This window comes from Rhincodon typus, chromosome 3, assembly GCF_021869965.1.
Source record: "Rhincodon typus isolate 14 chromosome 3, sRhiTyp1.1, whole genome shotgun sequence".
In the NCBI taxonomy this organism is placed as follows: Eukaryota; Metazoa; Chordata; class Chondrichthyes; order Orectolobiformes; family Rhincodontidae; genus Rhincodon; species Rhincodon typus.
The window spans coordinates 77,938,965-77,955,876 of record NC_063334.1 but is presented as its reverse complement, the minus strand read 5'-3'; the positions used below and the strand labels follow the sequence as shown (position 1 = coordinate 77,955,876).

The following is a 16,912-nucleotide window of genomic DNA, read 5'->3' as shown; positions in this document are numbered from 1 at the left end:
GGAACAATGAAGGAAGATAATATAATTTGAGAATGGAGATTGGCTTGGAGGCAACTTGCAAGTTGCGGTGTTCCCACGTATCTGAAACTCTTGTTCTTCTGGATGGTAGTGGTTTTGGATTTAGAAGGTGCTAAAGAGCCTTGGAGAATCTTTGCATCTAGTAGATGGAAAATACTGTTGCTACTGAGTGTCAGTGATGAAGGGAGTAAATGTTTGTGGATGTAGTGCCAATCAAGCAGGCTTCTTTGTCTTGGATGATGTTAAATGTCTTCAGTATTGTTGGAGCTGCACTCAGGTGGCAAGTAGCGAGTATGCCATCACAGTCCCGACTTGTCCTTTATTGATGATGAGTAGGCTTTGAGAAGGTGAATTACTCACTGCAGGATTTCTTGCCTCTGAACTATTGTTGTATGCACTATATTTATATGGTTAATCCAGTTCGTATCAAGGAGGAAAGTTTAGATTCTCTCTTGGTGGAGATGGTCATTGTCTGGCACTTATGTGGCACTACAGTCACTTGTCATTTTTCAACTCAAGCCGGGATATTGACCAGGTCTTGCTGCATTTGGACATGCACTGCCTCAGTACCTGAGAGGAAACAAATGGCTAAGCATTGTGTAATTATCAGTGAATATCCCCAGCTCTGACCTTATGGAGGGGAAGTCATTGATGAAGCAAGTGAAGATGGTAGCGCCTAAAACACAACCCTGATGAATTCCTGCACAAATGTTCTAGAGCTGCGATAATTGATGTACAACAACCATACCCATCTTCCTGCTAGGTATGACTCCACCCAGTTGAGAGTTTTCTTCCCAGGTCCCATTGACTCTAGTTTTGCTCGGGCCCCTTGTTACCAATCTTAGTCAAATGTCACCTTATCTCTAGAATTCAACTTTTTTGTCCAGGTTTCAATCAAATCTGTAATGAAGTCGGGAACTGAGTGGCCCTGGTGGAACCCATCTGAGTGCCATTGACTAGATTATTGCCCAGCAAGTGCTTCTTGATGACATCTTCCATCATTTTACTGATGATTGAGAGAAGACTGACGGGATGGTAATTGGTTGGGTTTAATTTATCCTGCTTTTTGTCTTTATGGAATATCTGGTGATTGTCCATTTAGTCAGCAGTCAGTGTTATAGCACTACTGGAGGAACTTGGCTAAGGATGCAGCACATTCTGGAACACACACCTTATGTACAATTGTTGGAATGTAGCAATATCTTGAGATTCCAGCAATTTCTTGATATCATGTGGAATGAATTGAATTGGCTGAAGAATAGTGATGCTGGGGACCTCTGGAGGAGGCCAAGACGGATCATCCACTCAGCCCTTCTAGCTGCTGATTGTTACGAATACTTCTGCCTTTTCCACTGATGAGCAGGACGCCCCCATCTTTGGTTATGGGGTTATTTGTGGAGCTTCCTCATCCAGCAAGTTGTTTAATTGCCCACCACCACTTACAACTAGATGTGGCAGGTCTGCAGAGCTTAGGTCTGATCAGTTTATTGTGAAATCACTTAGCCCTGCCTATCACTTGCTGCTTATGCTGTTTGGGAGGCAAGTAGTCTTGTTTTGTAGCTTCACCAGGTTGACTTATGAGTAAACCTGGTACTGTATCTGGCCTGGTCTCCTGCACTCCTTTTTGAACCAGGATAGATCCTCTGGCTTTGCGGTAATGGTAAAGTATGAGATATGCTGAGCCATGAGGCTGCATATTGGTTGCAGAATGTTTAACTAAATGATCAAAACAAACAGAACAATAATTGAAATAAGTCATAATGCAACTGTACAGTAGTTTGGTTAGATTGCATCCTCTCTGCTACATTTATTTCTGGTTACTGAGACATATGCTCATAAGTTACATACAGAAACCTACCTTTTCAGCAATCGTTCTCTTAATGTTAAACTGTTTAATAGTGAATTTGAAATCAATTCTTGATATCCCTGTAAATATGTAAGTGTAAAAGTGCACTATTTATTTGTTAAGTTGCAAGACAGCAAGTATTTAAACAAAATTATGCTCCAAAGAAATTTTATTTCTCATATCACCTGAGGCATTTTTGTTATAATACCTTTCACAATGTCATGTATTATTAATATTAGGGATACAATTCGTCATTATTAATGTCAAGATCCAATGAGGGACGGACTTAGACTGAAAACAGGCTTTTCGGTCCAACTAGTCCACACCGACCATGTTCCCAAACTAAACTAGTCCCACTTGCCTCCATTTGGCCCGTATTCCTGCAAATCTTTTAGACGTCATAACTACCTGCATCTACACTTCCTCTGGTAGTACATTCCACACACAAACCACCCTCTGTGTGTAAAAAAAAGTTGCCCCTCATGTCCTTTTTAACAATTTCTCCTCTCACCTGAAAAATATGTCCCCCAGTTTTGAACTCCCTATCATAGGCTAAAGGCCCTTGCTATTCGCCTTATCTATGCCTCTCATGATTTTATAAACCTCTATAAGGTCACCCTCAACTTTCTACGATCCAGTGAAAGAAGTCCAACCCACTCAGCTTAAATTTACAACTCATACCCTCCATTCCTGGCAACGTCCTGGTAAATCTTTTCTAAACTCTCTCCAATTTAATAATATCCTTCCTTATAGCAGGGCAACCAGAACAGTAACTAAATTAGCATGTATGATGAGCCTTGTATTTGCCCATCAGCTCAGTTACAAAAATATTTTGGGGTGATTGTAATAAGCAATTGCAGATATTAGATGAAATAGTTATCTAATCAGCAGAGGATTGAGGTAAAGTTTAGAAAATGAAAGCTGAACACATACTTAGGATAGTGAGGGCTAAATTGGATAATAGGCACAACGACCAACATGTGCAATTAATCTGTGCTTGATGACTGCAGTGTAGGAAGTTGATTGCTGCATGCAACTGGTACCTTGTACACTGTTCATTGATTGCATGCGTCAGCAAGAGGCCTATTAGCATGATTGCCTAGTGTTGTTTAAAGTCACTCTGCTGCCCTTAAAGAGGAGTTAATTTGCGGCTGTTTTTTCAAGTGTGCTGTGGAAGATTCAACAAAGCCTGACCATGATAAAGAGTTAGCACCAAGTTTTTTCATGTTGTACTAGAGGTCTTGTGGGAGACTAAAGCAAAGGAAAGACGTCTTGTACCATCAGATGGTAGGAGGAATTGCTGATACATGTTAAAGAGATACCAATAGAAGTCAATGCCAGCTGGGAAAACCTGAATGCAATGTAGAAGGAAGCTGAATAATCCACATGAGTTAGCAAAGTCAGAGTTCATCATCAAATACCATTCTACCAGGTGTAGTAATAGTCTCACTCACTAATAAATTCATTACATCTCCATCACTAATCTATTGAAAATCCTTGTCAATTATAACCTACTTCTCCCATTCAAATGGTTTAACTGATCATCTCACACCACACATCACAGTTGGTATGCACTTCAACAATTCAACCATGCAGATCACATCACCAAAATATATCATTTACATCAAGGAGCCCAGGAAAATTTGAAGTCAATTGGATCATTATAGGTCACTTTCCTATTGGACAAAGTACATAAAATCATACAGCATGGAAACAGTCCCTTTGGTCCAACTCGTCCATGCTGACCAGATATTCTACATTAATCTAGTCCCACTTGCCAGCATTTGGCCCATATCCCTCTAACCCCTTCCTATTCATATACCCATCCAGATGCCTTTTAAATGTTGTAATTATACCAGCCTCCACCACTTCTACCAGCAGCTCATTCGATACACGCATCACCCTCTGCATGAAAAAGTTACCCCCTAGATCCCTTTTAAATCTTTCCCCTCTCATCTCAAACTATGCCCTCTAGTTTTGATCTCCACCACCCTCGAAAAAAGACCTTGACCGTTCAACCTATCCATGCCGCCCATGGTTTTATAAACCTCTATAACATCACCCCTCAGCTTCCAATGCTCCAGGGAAAATAGCCCCAGCCTATTCAGCCTTTCCCTATTTCTCAAACCCTCCAACCCTGGCAAAGTCCTTCTAAATCATTTCTGAACACTTTTAAGTTTCACAACATCTTTCCTATAGCAGGGAACCCAGAATTGAACGCAGTATTCCAAAAGTGGCTGAACCAATGTCCTGTACAGCCATAGCACAACCTCCCAACTCCTATAACTCAATGTAATGACCAATAAAGGCAAGCATACCAAATGCCTTCTTTACTTCCTGTCTACCTGTGACTCCACTTTCAAGGAACTATGAACCTGCACTCCAAGGTCTCTTAATTCGGCAACATTTCCCAGGACCTTACCACTAAGTGTATAAGTCCTGCCCCAATTTGCCTTACCAAAGTGCAGCACCTCATAGTTATCTAAACTCTATCTGCCACTCCTTGGCCCATTGGACCACCTGATCAAGGTCCCATTGTACTCTGAGGTAACCTTCTTCGTTGTCCACTGCATCATTTAATTCTATAAACTGAATCTACACACAGAAATATAAATGAATAATATGGTTTTAAACTCAGTTATCCAAGTTCTTAGTCCGTTTGATCACTCTTTCCATCATTTTCTTCCATGTTTTTCAATGCCCGATCTAAAGCACACTTCATAATAATGTATAGGTGGGCAGAAGATTTGTAGCTCGGATTGTTTATGCGGTTGTTGACTTGCTCACCGAGCTGGTAAGTTTGTTTGCAAACGTTTCACCATGCCAGGTAACATCATTAGTGCGCCTCCGGTGAAGTGTCGGTGTTCTGTAGCACTTCACGATTGGTTTCAGACAGTTTTGTCTTGCAATGAACAGGTATTTTTTGTGTTTGAAATCAATTAATTATGAGATTTACCTGGTAAGTGCTTTGGGAAACAAGTCAGAGGTAGAACTAGGCACCAGGCCAGTATCCAGCAGAGAAGAAACCCAATCCACCAAGCACCAAGCCATCGAGGGTCATCTGGCATCAAAGGAACTCTAAAAATTAAATTCAATGTTTTATCATCAGAACGTTGTGATAATATCCCAATTTTACATTATAGAAGCATATAAAACAAGAACTATATAATATAATGCTCAATGCTCGTCAATTTTGAACAATTCTGTTGGTTCTTTCTTTTGTTCTGCCAAGGGATTTCATTCCTGAATCTTTCATTGTGACACAGTCCCTGCTACCTGACTGATGTATAGCCTCTGAGACTCCACCCCAATCAAATCGGTGTTGCATCTCCAGTCTGAGTCATTGGGAGTGGCAGTCACTCTGGGTCTCTGAAAAGAAAAACCATCGACTCTGACTTAAAGGCAAGTTCAGGATTTTGCCTGGCCCTGGCTTGCAGGCCCCAGTGAAAGGGGCAAGTTCATCATGGTAGAAGTTGAGCGAAGATGCAGGAAGGCCGATAACATCTGTTGGGCAATTAGGGCCCTGAATAAGAGGCAACACAAACTGGCCAATAAGGTTGCCAGGTTTTACTTGGTGATGTGGACACTAGGCCTTGGCTTAGGGTCAATACACATGCACAAAAAGAGACACCAATTCTACTGGGACAACGTAGCCATCCTAGGACAAGCCAAGCAAAGACATGCATGAGAATTCCTGGAGGCCTGGCACTCAAACAAGAACTCCATTAACAAACATGTAGGGTTGGACCCCATACACCAACCACTAAGAAACAAATCTAGAAGTGATACCACCCACCCCAACAAACCAAGCCACATAAATAACAAGCAGAACAGAACACCGACACTTCACCGGAGGCGCACTAATGATGTTACCTGGCATGGTGAAACGTTTGCGAACAAACTTACCAGCTCGGTGAGCAAGTCAACAACCGCATAAACAATCCGAGCTACAAATCTTCTCAAAAACTGTAATGGGTAGTATCATCAAAAGGACATCCAAATTTGGATCGAAATGATTACTACTGTGCTCGTGGAGAGTGATTTTTACAGTTTCAGAGATGAGTGGTGTTTGAAGGTATGATCAGAAAAAGAGGAGGGAAACAACAGTTCTTTCATATGTTGGAGATTCCAAAGTAGGAGTCAGTAGACCCCTTCCTTTGGACAAACAATGGCTATTTCCATAATCCACACATCCCTGAACACTATGGACAACTTAGCATAGCCAATGCATCTAACATGCACGTCTTTGGACTGTGGTAGGAAACCCACGCAGACACACGGAGAATGTGCAAACTTGACACAGATAGTTGCCTGAGGGTGGAATTGAACCTGGGTCCCTGGCACTATGAGGCAGCATTGATAGCCACTGAGCCACCGTGCCCCCCACCCTGTGGATACAATCAGCAGAAATTCAACTTAACTTACATTTTCTGTGAGAGGGAGATTATCAATCGTCTTGGTGAGATTTTGAAGTTGCGCATAGTACCAATTCTTTTCCTTCTCTTCCTTTTCAATCTCAACAAGTAGTAAAGACCTCTCTTTTTCTAGCTTGGGAGGCACGGTATCACAGTGGCTATCAATGCTGCCTCATCCAAAAACGTGCATGTTAGATGCACTGGCCATGCTAAGTTGTCCATAGTGTTCAGGGATGTGTAGATTATGGGGGATGAGTCTGGGTCAGGTGCTGTCAGCATTGGTGTGGACTTGTTGGGCCGAAAGGCCTGTTTCCACACTCTAGGGATTCTATGATTCTATCATCATTTCAGGGCCATAATAGGTAAGACTGACAATATATGCAGTACAATTCATTTCATTCAGTGACGCTTTCTTTTTCTTTTGATTTTCTCCTAACATTTTTTTTTAGAATCCCTACAGTGTGGAAACAGGCCCTTCGGCCCAACAAGTCCACACCGACCCTTGAAGCATCCCAACCAGACCCATCCCCCTATAACCCACCTAATCTACACATCCCTGAACACTACGGGCAATTTAGCATGGCCAATCCACCTAGCCAGCACATCTTTGGACTGTAGGAGGAAACCGGAGCACCCGGAGGAAACCCACGCAGACACGGAGAGAATGTGCAAACTCCACATAGACAGATGCCCGAGGGTGGAATTGAAACGGGGTCCCTGGCGCTGTGAGGCAGCAGTGCTAACCACTGAACCACCATGCTGCCCCATGTAATTGCATCTTTGCTCTCAATCTTGCTATTTCCCAGCACGCTGGTGACCCTCTGACAGTGTGCACAATGTCATTTGTTCTGTGTAATGGGAGTTCTTTTTTTCTTCTGTTGGTTATCTCATTTGCTCACTCAATCAATTATAGACATTTTCCTGATCAATTTGTTCAGAGATGTTATTATCCACCTCTGCAGGAAGTAGGACTTGAAGTCAGGCCTCCTGACTCAGAGGCAGGTAAACTACCACTGCTCCACATGGGCCCGGCTATCTTTCCTAGCTAGCTGTATGCAATTTTCATTTAAAATATAAGGTTAAGATTTTAATCTTAAAAGATTTTAATCTTTTCAACACAGAATCTTCATAAGGCTATTTTAAAGGTATGGCATGTTGTATAAGGGAATGAATATGAAAGGGTTAATCTGAATAATCTCCATTCGGTTTGATGTCTGGGTACAGGCACTGGGTACAGCATCAGCCAGTCTGGGTTCAGCATAGTTTGGATACTCTTAGGCAGCTCATGTAGACAGTAGTTGAAGTCTCCTCATGGAGACTCATATGTAATGCCTGCCTCCTGTTCATAATAGTTAATGTGTCAATGTGTCTATATTTTGAGATGGAGTAAATTGCATCCTATTGTGAAGGCCATGAGCCTCTTCTGCTGAGACCTATTTGTGATTCATCCTTTACCACAGTCTATAGGGAGCTCTTAGATGAGCTCAAAAAGGTTTGCTGCAGTATTCTACCAAGGCCTTCTCATCATATCATATTACAACATGATACTAAATCTTTCCTTCACTATAATATTTAATTACTTTAGCAATATGTTATTGAAATGAAAACAAAAGATACTGGCAAGAAGCAGCAGGCAGGGAGAATGCAGCAAATTGCAGTTGTGTCGCTCAATAGATGTAGATATCCTGCGGATGTTGACAGCAGAGCCTCATTATAATTTGTTCATCCATTTGCAACTCAACGCCATCTGACATGTTGCATTTCATTAATAGGAAGCTACAATGGGGGACCCTGGGTACAATACAAGCAACTTACCAAGGAGCCTTCGACAGCACCCTCCAAAACCATGTACAGTTTTGGCCTTATTTAAGAAAGAAGGTACATGGTTCAGATAGTTGATGGATGCTTTTGTGATTGGAATGCTGTTTAACAAGAAGGAAATGTAAAGTTGAACTTTACTGCTTTTATTTCCTTTATATTCTGTGTTCTGGTTTATTTTCTGTGTTTTATGATGGCACTGAAGAGTAGCAACACTATACAACACTTTTCACTGTGTTTGTAATAAAATACATGCGACAATAAATCAATCAATCAATAAATCAACCAATCAATAGGCTTCTGGAGAATGGTCTTTTGTCTCTTGGTTTTTGTAGCATTTGTATTGATTTTAATTTGACTGCAAGGATATGATTAAGAAATGTGTAGATGATAAAAATAAAAATTGACTTTCTAGTTGAAAATAAAGAAGGATTATAGCTAGGAAAAGATATATATGCTGAAGGTAGGGTGGGTGGGGGGAAGGATTGGAGTAAACAATAGGTAGGGATGGAGCCTAGAGAAAGAGAACAGTGGTTGGTCAGCAAAGGAATGGGTAATGGTCAGCCTAGGAGAATCAATAGCTAGTAATGGGGACGATTAGTAGCTGACAATGGGTTGGTTGTGGTAACAGCCATGGCGATGTCAAGGTGCGATTCATGGGTGTTGGGGTAAGGACATGGGAGAAGGCAATCAGGTCCCAAAATGATTGAACTTTGTATTGACTCCTGAAGTCAGTACGGTCCCCAAGTGGAAAATGAGATGCTGGTCTTCCGGTTTGCCCTGAGCTTTGCTGGAGCAGTGCAGCAAGCCTGAGACAGAGATGTTGGCCAGGGAACCCAATGGCGTGTTGAAGCAGCAGACAACCAGATCTGGGTTGCCTGCTATCTTCAGCATATGTACCAACCTTATCCTGGCTACAATAAGTTCTGAAGAGTTACTGGACCTGAAACATTAACTCTGCCTTCTCTCCACAAATGCTAGACCTGCAAATTATTTCTGCAATTTCTGTTTTTGTTTCTGAGTTCAACCATCTACAGTTTTTATTTTATTTAGAGTTAACAGGAATCAGGGAGAAAACTTTCCCTGGTTGGAGTCATACTTGGAACAAAGCAATATGGTTGTGGTTATTGGAGGTCAATCATCTGTCTCAGGAAATCACTGCAGGGGTTCCTCAGGCTAATGTCCTAGACTTAATCATTCTTCAGCTGCTTCATCAATAACCTCATTTTCATCAAAAGGTCAGAAGTGGGATGCTTGTTGATGATTATATTATGTTTAAGCACCATTCGTGACTCCTCAGATATTGAAACTATTTGAGTCTTTATGCAACAAGTCCTGGACAACATCCAGACTTACGTTGATGAGTGGCAAATAACAGATAATGACCATCCCCAACAAGCGAAAACCTAAATATCTTCCCCTGATATTCGACAGCATTACCATCACTAAATTCCCAATTTAGCAGTTCTAACATTAAATGTAACATTTTAGCAGTTACCATTGATCAGAAATTGAACTGAACAATCTGTATTAATACTGTGGGTACAAGAACAGGTCAGAGGCCAAGAATTTTGTAATAAATAACTCACCGCCTGTCTCCAAATGCCTATCCAGGTAATAAATAACTCACCGCCTGTCCCCAAATGCCTATCAAGGTAATAAATAACTCACCGCCTGTATTCAAATGCCTATCAACTATCTACAAGGCACAGGTCAGGAATCTCACTTGCCTTGATGAGCACAGCCCCAACAACTCTGAAAATGATTGACACCATCCAGGACAAAGCAGGCCACTTGATTGGCACCACATCACCGTCTTCAAAATTCATTGCCTTCAACAATGAACACAGTGGCACAGTACGTACCATCACAAGATGAACTCGAGTTCCACACCAACGTCCTCTGACAGCGCCTTTCCCACCCAGAAGGACAAAGGCATTGGATGCATTGGAACATCATCTACGTCTTCCTCTCCAAACCAAGCACCAACCTGACTAGGAAATATATGAATTATCTTTCATATCACTGGGTCAAAATATTTGAACTCTCTTTCTAACAGCACTGTGATGTCCCTAGACCACATGGACTGCAACGGTTTATGAAGACAACTCATCACCACCTTCTCCAGTGCGATTGGGATGCCTTGCTAGTGATCCCACATCCCATAAATGAATAAAAGGAATAGAAACCTCAGAACTGCAGGCTCCAGCCTAAGGGACCAACTTTAAGTTTTGAGGAGAAGGAGGGAGCCTCAAAAGGGTTCACACTCAAATCCTTACAGAGTGAGTGTGAAATGAGCCTTAGGATGATGAATGAGGAGCAGCTATCTCAATCATGGAGCATTCTTGGGACAGTCCTGAAATGGACATCTCCTCCACCTTTCTGTAATTAACACAAATGCCTCAGCGTACTGCAGCAGATGAGACCCCCCCACTTTGGCAAGGACCTCACAACCAGAGGACATCTGTCAACATCATCCCAGGCTAAAGGACATAAGGATCACTGATCTGTGTCTATGATTAATGCAACTGTCACCACCTTGATGCAACCATCTGCTGTATTTTGAGAATTCTGCAAAGGGCTCTCTTTTCCTGCAATCAATGTGGTGCATAAAAATTCAAGGGAATTGTTATCTTGAGAGCAGCAGCAATAGAGAAAGGCCACAAATGCAATTTAAATTAATCTCCCCAACAAGTATTTCACAGAGGGATGTCACTGACTTCCGGAGAAACCCAATCTGGGAAGGTTCTGATGTTCTGACAGCTGAAGGTAGGTCACCCTTTGCCTGAACGCTGTGTCTGGATAGGATAGCATTTTCTCCCTATTTTAGCCGACCTGCTGTTGTGGTCTGTGTTCTATTGGCCTACGTGCAGCAACAGGACCCTCAACTGCTGGGCTACATGATACAAACATCCCTGGACAGCTGCTCTCCACTGTCTCCTTTTCCTTTACTCCTTCTTTTCTTCACAGTGGAGGAACAGCCTCTTCCAGAGATCATAGACCTGATGAGGGACCAAGAGCTCCAGCTGAAATACAGGAGTCATTAAACTTTACCATGTCCCTGTACAGAGACACCCCACTCTTTCTTCTCAGGCTGAAAACATCACTTCATTTCTTCAAAAATAAAAACAGACATTAAGATGCCACTTTCACCAATAGATTCCACGGCTAAATGTGCAACGGTTTAACCACTCTTGCACCACCTCCTCTTACCTGGTGAGACTCACTTCCAATATTTTCCCTTGCACCTAACAAAAACTGAAGTGATAAACCTAAAATTAGTCAGTTAGTAGTTAACAAGCTCCATTGATCTTTAGTTTTTTAAAACAAAACAGGTAAAATCCCAAATCCAGCGTCCACACACCTTCTGTGTTGTAGGAGAGTGGAATCGTGACATTGAATTGCTGACCTAACATCATCCTGCCAAATTTTACCCGAGAGTGCAGAGGACATTGCATCCAATTTGCTGGTGTAAAATCAACCCTTTGGAGTTAGTGCTGTAATAGGAAGAGCCAATTCAGTCTGTTGATTTTATGCTGGCTGTCTTTGAAATAATCTAGTTAATCCGACTTCTCCTGCTATCCCTGTAGCCTTGTAAATTAATTTCATTCAAATGCTCATCCAATTCCATTTTGAAATCATTGATTGTTATCACTATCACCATTTGGCAAATTCAAGGTTATTATCCTCATTGTATAAGAGAATTCCTCCTCACATTCCCTTCTTTGTCTACCTTACCCAAACCTGTTGCAATCCTACACGCCTTCGACAAGTTTCCACTCAATCTTCTTTGCTTTAAGAAGAGCAATCCCAGTTTCTTCAATCTAATGTTGTTACAAAATCTCTCCTTTCTCACACCATTGTAGTAAATCTTCTCTGCACACTCTTAATGACTCTTGTATCCTTTCTTAAGTCTGGTTTCCAGAAATCAACAATAATATAAGAATTGGAGCCATATTTGAGTTTTATAAACACTATATAACTTCATTGTTTTTGTACTCATTGTTTCTATTTATGAAACACAAGATCCTATGTATTTTGCTAATCACCTTCTAAATATTTCCTGTCACCTTCAAGATTGATGACATGCATGCGCAGATCCCTTTATTCCCACACATCCTTCAGGGCTGCACCAATACTTTATATTGCTTTGGCCAATAGGCATCACCTCACGCTTCTTGATAATACATTTTATCTGAGCTGATGAGTGAAAGATGAAAAGCTTTGACAAAATATGTCTTTTTCAGCAATGCACAATCAATATCCAATTAACAAATTACCAGCAATAAATGTTTTAAATGCATGTATACATTCACTTTATACATCAAATCGAATGTACGTAAGACAAGAAGATTAAAGACAAATTCTGTTGAACTGACTCATAATCAACTAATAATAAAAATCAGGAACAAAAACAGAAGTTGCTGGAAAAGCTCACCAGGTTTGGCAGCATCTGTAAAGAAAAATCAGAGTTAACATTTTGGGTCCGGTGACCTTTCCTCAGAACTCAGAATAATAAAATCACATTACTTATATACAAAATGCATAACATATAATTATTTTTATATAATCTGTATCAGCCATCAGTATAACAAATAAATGATGTTAATTATACAACAAAAATACGCTTCCCTCCTGCTTGTATCAGCACCAAGCTCCAAGCCGGTTTTGACTGAGGTCAGGTTATAGCATGAGCCAATTTTGAAAGAAGTAAGGGTTATAAATTAAGTATATTATTAAAAGGATACATGCTTGAGGGCACATAACAAATGGAAGAGATGCAGAAATGGGGATAAAAAGAAAGCAAAAACAACAGAAGATGAGAGGAACAGAAAAAGAGATGCAGAGATAATAACAAGAGAAATTCATGTGTGAGAGAGATATGAAGAAAGAAGGATAAATTTTTACTTTGTCATCTCTAAACAGTTGGAAATTCTAGCCAAGGCAAAGCAAAAGGTGGACATGATAAAATAGAAGACAACAAGAGGAAGACAATGGATTCAAGAGTGGGAGACAAGCAGAGGCTTCATTATGGTGCACAGTGAAATGGAAATTGTTTTCTTTGCTAAATATCACAAAAAACAATTCACTTCAAAAAAGCTCCTGTAAGAATACCTGTAACAATATCACATGAAATGGCTTGGCTGCAGATTTATCTTATTAAGCATCAACCTGTCAACCTCCTGATTATCAGCAATTAAGCAGAGAACATAAAAATCCAAGAAAATAAAAATCCACTTACTTGGAAATTCTATTGACATCAATATAAATGTCCAGCAACTGACCACCTAAGATATATCCAAACGCAGGGCCCAGAACTGACATACCACTTCCAATACCTGTAGATTGTGACAGCAAGTATGTTTAATTATAAAGTTATAAACACAATAATAATTTGAAAATACCTAATTTTGTTGTGATTTCAATTGCGCCACCACTATTAACTGTGTCTTCAATTGCTTGGGCCATATGCTCTAGAATTTGTTTCCTAAGGCCCTCTGTTCATTATTGTACTCTACTGCTGTTAGACATACCTTGAAAATTCCTAGAAATCTGCCCTGTGTGGTTCCATATTTGATAAGCTTCCATGAAGCATCATAGCCTTTTATAATGTTAAAGGTGCTATAAAAACGCAAATTGTTATTATAGTTATAGCATGAAGAGAACAACTTGTCACTGAGTACAGCCAGACACACAGTGTGAACTTGAGAATTTGCTGAGTAAGGAAACTTTTAAGTGTTCATCTTTTTCTAAGATCTCATCTAGTATTTTCAGCAGTTAACTACAATTTCCTTTCAGTCACGTTAGTTAATTAGGTTGCTAGCTTGAACTAGTTTTTTCTAGCCAGCAGTATTGATGCAGGGCAGTTGAATTTCGGCTAGAATAAATACAGGAGGTGTTACTAAGCACACCAAGTCACTAAGTAGAAAGAGAACAGCTCGTCACCGAGTGCAACAACACATTCTGTATGAACTTGGGAATTCGAGTGAGTAACAAAATTTGATGCACAAAGGGAGGAGATCCAGTCTAAACAGCAGGCAGATTGAAACTGAAAAGATTCAGTAACGATAAGAAATAACAAGTGAGTAACTGCTGAGTATTACCTTTCACCTTAAAATTCTGAATAAGTTTATTAATATGAGTAAAGCGCGTTAAGTGTTATAATGATTTATTGGTAAAGGTTCTTAACAGCATAGGGTTATGAGTATTAGTAAGACTTATTAACAACAGAAAAGATTGTACATAAATAAAGAAATGGCTGGATTTTCTGACCTTACATGTGCGCATCATGAGCTATGAGGGATCTGCAGGATCTGGATAGCCATTTGTGGAAGAGCAGCAACTTGAACTCTGATTTTGGTAGCGTGATTAGGAGCTGGTGTCACTACAGTAAATTTGTGATTGAAAGCTTTGTTGATAGAATAACCCCACAACTTAGGAGAATGCAGTTGAGAGGGAATGACTACTGAAAAATCAGAGGAAGAGACATCTAGTACAGAAAGCCCTGAATGAATCCCATTCTCAAACCAATTGTAAGAGTGGTTTTGATAGTAAGGGAAATAGACAGATGTTACTGCAGCTGCATAAATAAGTCAAAATGATTACTGTCTCTCTAGTACAAGGGTCGAGGTCTTCACTGAATAGCTACAGAGCACTCTGAGGAGGGAGGATGAATACTCAGCAGTTGTGGTCTACAGTGGCATGACCAACATATGGTTAATAACACATCCAGTCTACTAACCCTAATTCATCCAGTACTAAGTGCTACACTTTAGAGATGAGAAGGAATTGCCTCTCTCAAAGGGTCATGAATCAATGGAATTCACTATTTCAGAGTGCAGGGCATGTCAGAACTCTGAGTAAATTTAAGGAGGAGACCCAAGGGCACAGCCTCAGAGTGAAGGGATGACCCTTTAGAACTGAGATGAGGAAGAATTTTTTTCAGCCAGAGGGTGGTTAATCTGTAGAATTCATTGCCGCTGAGGGTTGTGAAGGCCAAGTTATTACATGTATTTAAGACAGAGATAGATATGTTCTTGACTGATAAGTGGATCATGGGTTCCTAGGAGAAGGCGGGAGAATGGGATTGAGAAACATACCAGACATAATCGAATGGCAGAGCAGACAGCCTAATTCTGCTCCTATGTCTTATGGCCTACTCAGAAATGAAGACCAAGAAATCCTTGAATCTCTCTGTTATTGAGAATCAAGAACATCCACTACTAAGTAGAAAGGTATGCTTAAAACTGAGATTGATTTGATGAGACAACTGATGCTGGACAAAGGAATTAATTTCAAAGCAAATTTCCAAAATGGTTCTCAGGATTGAGAAAATTTGGTCAGATGTCACATCACCCTGTGAGATGATGCTAATCAATTTGCTTATTCATGCCAAGACAACTTCCTATCTGTATATTCCTGAACAAAGTTAAAACTGAAATAGAAAAGATGCATTAAAAAGGAGTAATCTCATCAGTTACCATACGAACAAGACGATGTTTGGGTCCGGTTATGGTCCTAAATTCAAATATCTCCATAGTAGCCTGCATGGGTTTAATTCAATTAAACAAAGCAGTGGATTGTGAGACCCATCCAATGGGCTTATGGATGAAATTCCTTCAGGGTGATTCAGACAAATTGACTGAGTTGGTAAATGCATGGTAGATGCAGAATAATGTGGATAAATGTGAACTTACGTAAAATAGAATGGTTAAATATTAATGAAATGGTGATAAATTAAAACATGATGATGTACAAAAGGACCTGGGTGTATTTGTACAGTGGTGAAGGCAAACATGCAACACAGTGAGCAGTTTGGAAGGCAGGTGGTAAGTTGGTCTAATTATAAGAAGGCTTCCAAAAGGATGTCTTGATGTTTTTAATGTCATTGCATCTGGAGTACTATGTGCAGTTTTAGTCTCCTTACCGAAGATGTACTTCTCATAGAGGAAACATAATGAAGGGTCCCCAGCTTGATTCCGGGAATGGCAAGTTTGTCAAATGAGAAGAGACTGGTTCTGGGCCTGTATTCACTGAAGTTTAGAAAAATGAGTGAGGATCTCATTGAAATGTATACAATTCTGATAGAGCTGGACAGACTACTTGCAAGTATGGTGAACCAGTGGAACTCTTTACCAAGTAAGAGAGTGGAAGCCAAATCATTGAAGATATTTAAGAAAGAAATAAATGATTTCTGGACACTAAAGGCATCAAGATGAAAGAAGGTGCTGGAATATGAACCAGAAAAATTTTTTGAAAAGATTAAACAAGTTTTAGAATTTTCAGAAATCTTAGCACTCTGTAAATTTACTGATTATAGTGTAGGCAAATGTATTGTCTGCAGGAGGCAGCACTGTTTCAAGTGCAGGAAGATGGCAAGCATAGATCAATTTTATTATGCATCTAGATTATTATCAGAGACAGAACAGCATTTCATAATGATAGATAAAGAAGTTTTAACTGTCAAATGAGCGTGTGGAAAGATTTTTATTATGTTATCAGATTACAGTTCAAAATTGAAACAGACCATAAACCATTGGTCACTTGAGTGAACATGAAAGAAATTGCTAACGTGACACTCAGAATTCAACAGTTCAGATTATGAAGTATGGTTCAATCACCGAATATGTACAAGGCAAGTATCAAACCATAGCAGATGCACTCTCAAGGATACCATCAACTGGAAATGAACAGTTCGTCAAGTGGGTTGAAGCCTGCACGTTCTCAATCACTCAGAACTTAATAACTACTGAAAGAAAGTTGCAGGAGTTAACACATACCAGAAATGCGATAAAGAATGTAGTCAAGACTAAAA

The 16,912-nt window shown here is 40.2% G+C and overlaps 1 protein-coding gene across 1 annotated transcript in view; it reads right to left on the bottom strand.

Annotated features, from left to right (window-relative positions):
• Positions 1 to 16,912, bottom strand: part of LOC125481791 (solute carrier organic anion transporter family member 4C1-like) — a 115,506-nt gene that overhangs the window by 42,701 nt on the left and 55,893 nt on the right. The window contains exons 4-5 of the mRNA XM_048593698.1: positions 13,340 to 13,436; positions 4,821 to 4,942 (exon numbers count right to left, since the gene is read on the bottom strand). Of these exons, the coding sequence (XP_048449655.1) occupies positions 4,821 to 4,942; positions 13,340 to 13,436 (219 nt within the window). The remainder of the gene's footprint in view (positions 1 to 4,820; positions 4,943 to 13,339; positions 13,437 to 16,912) is intronic.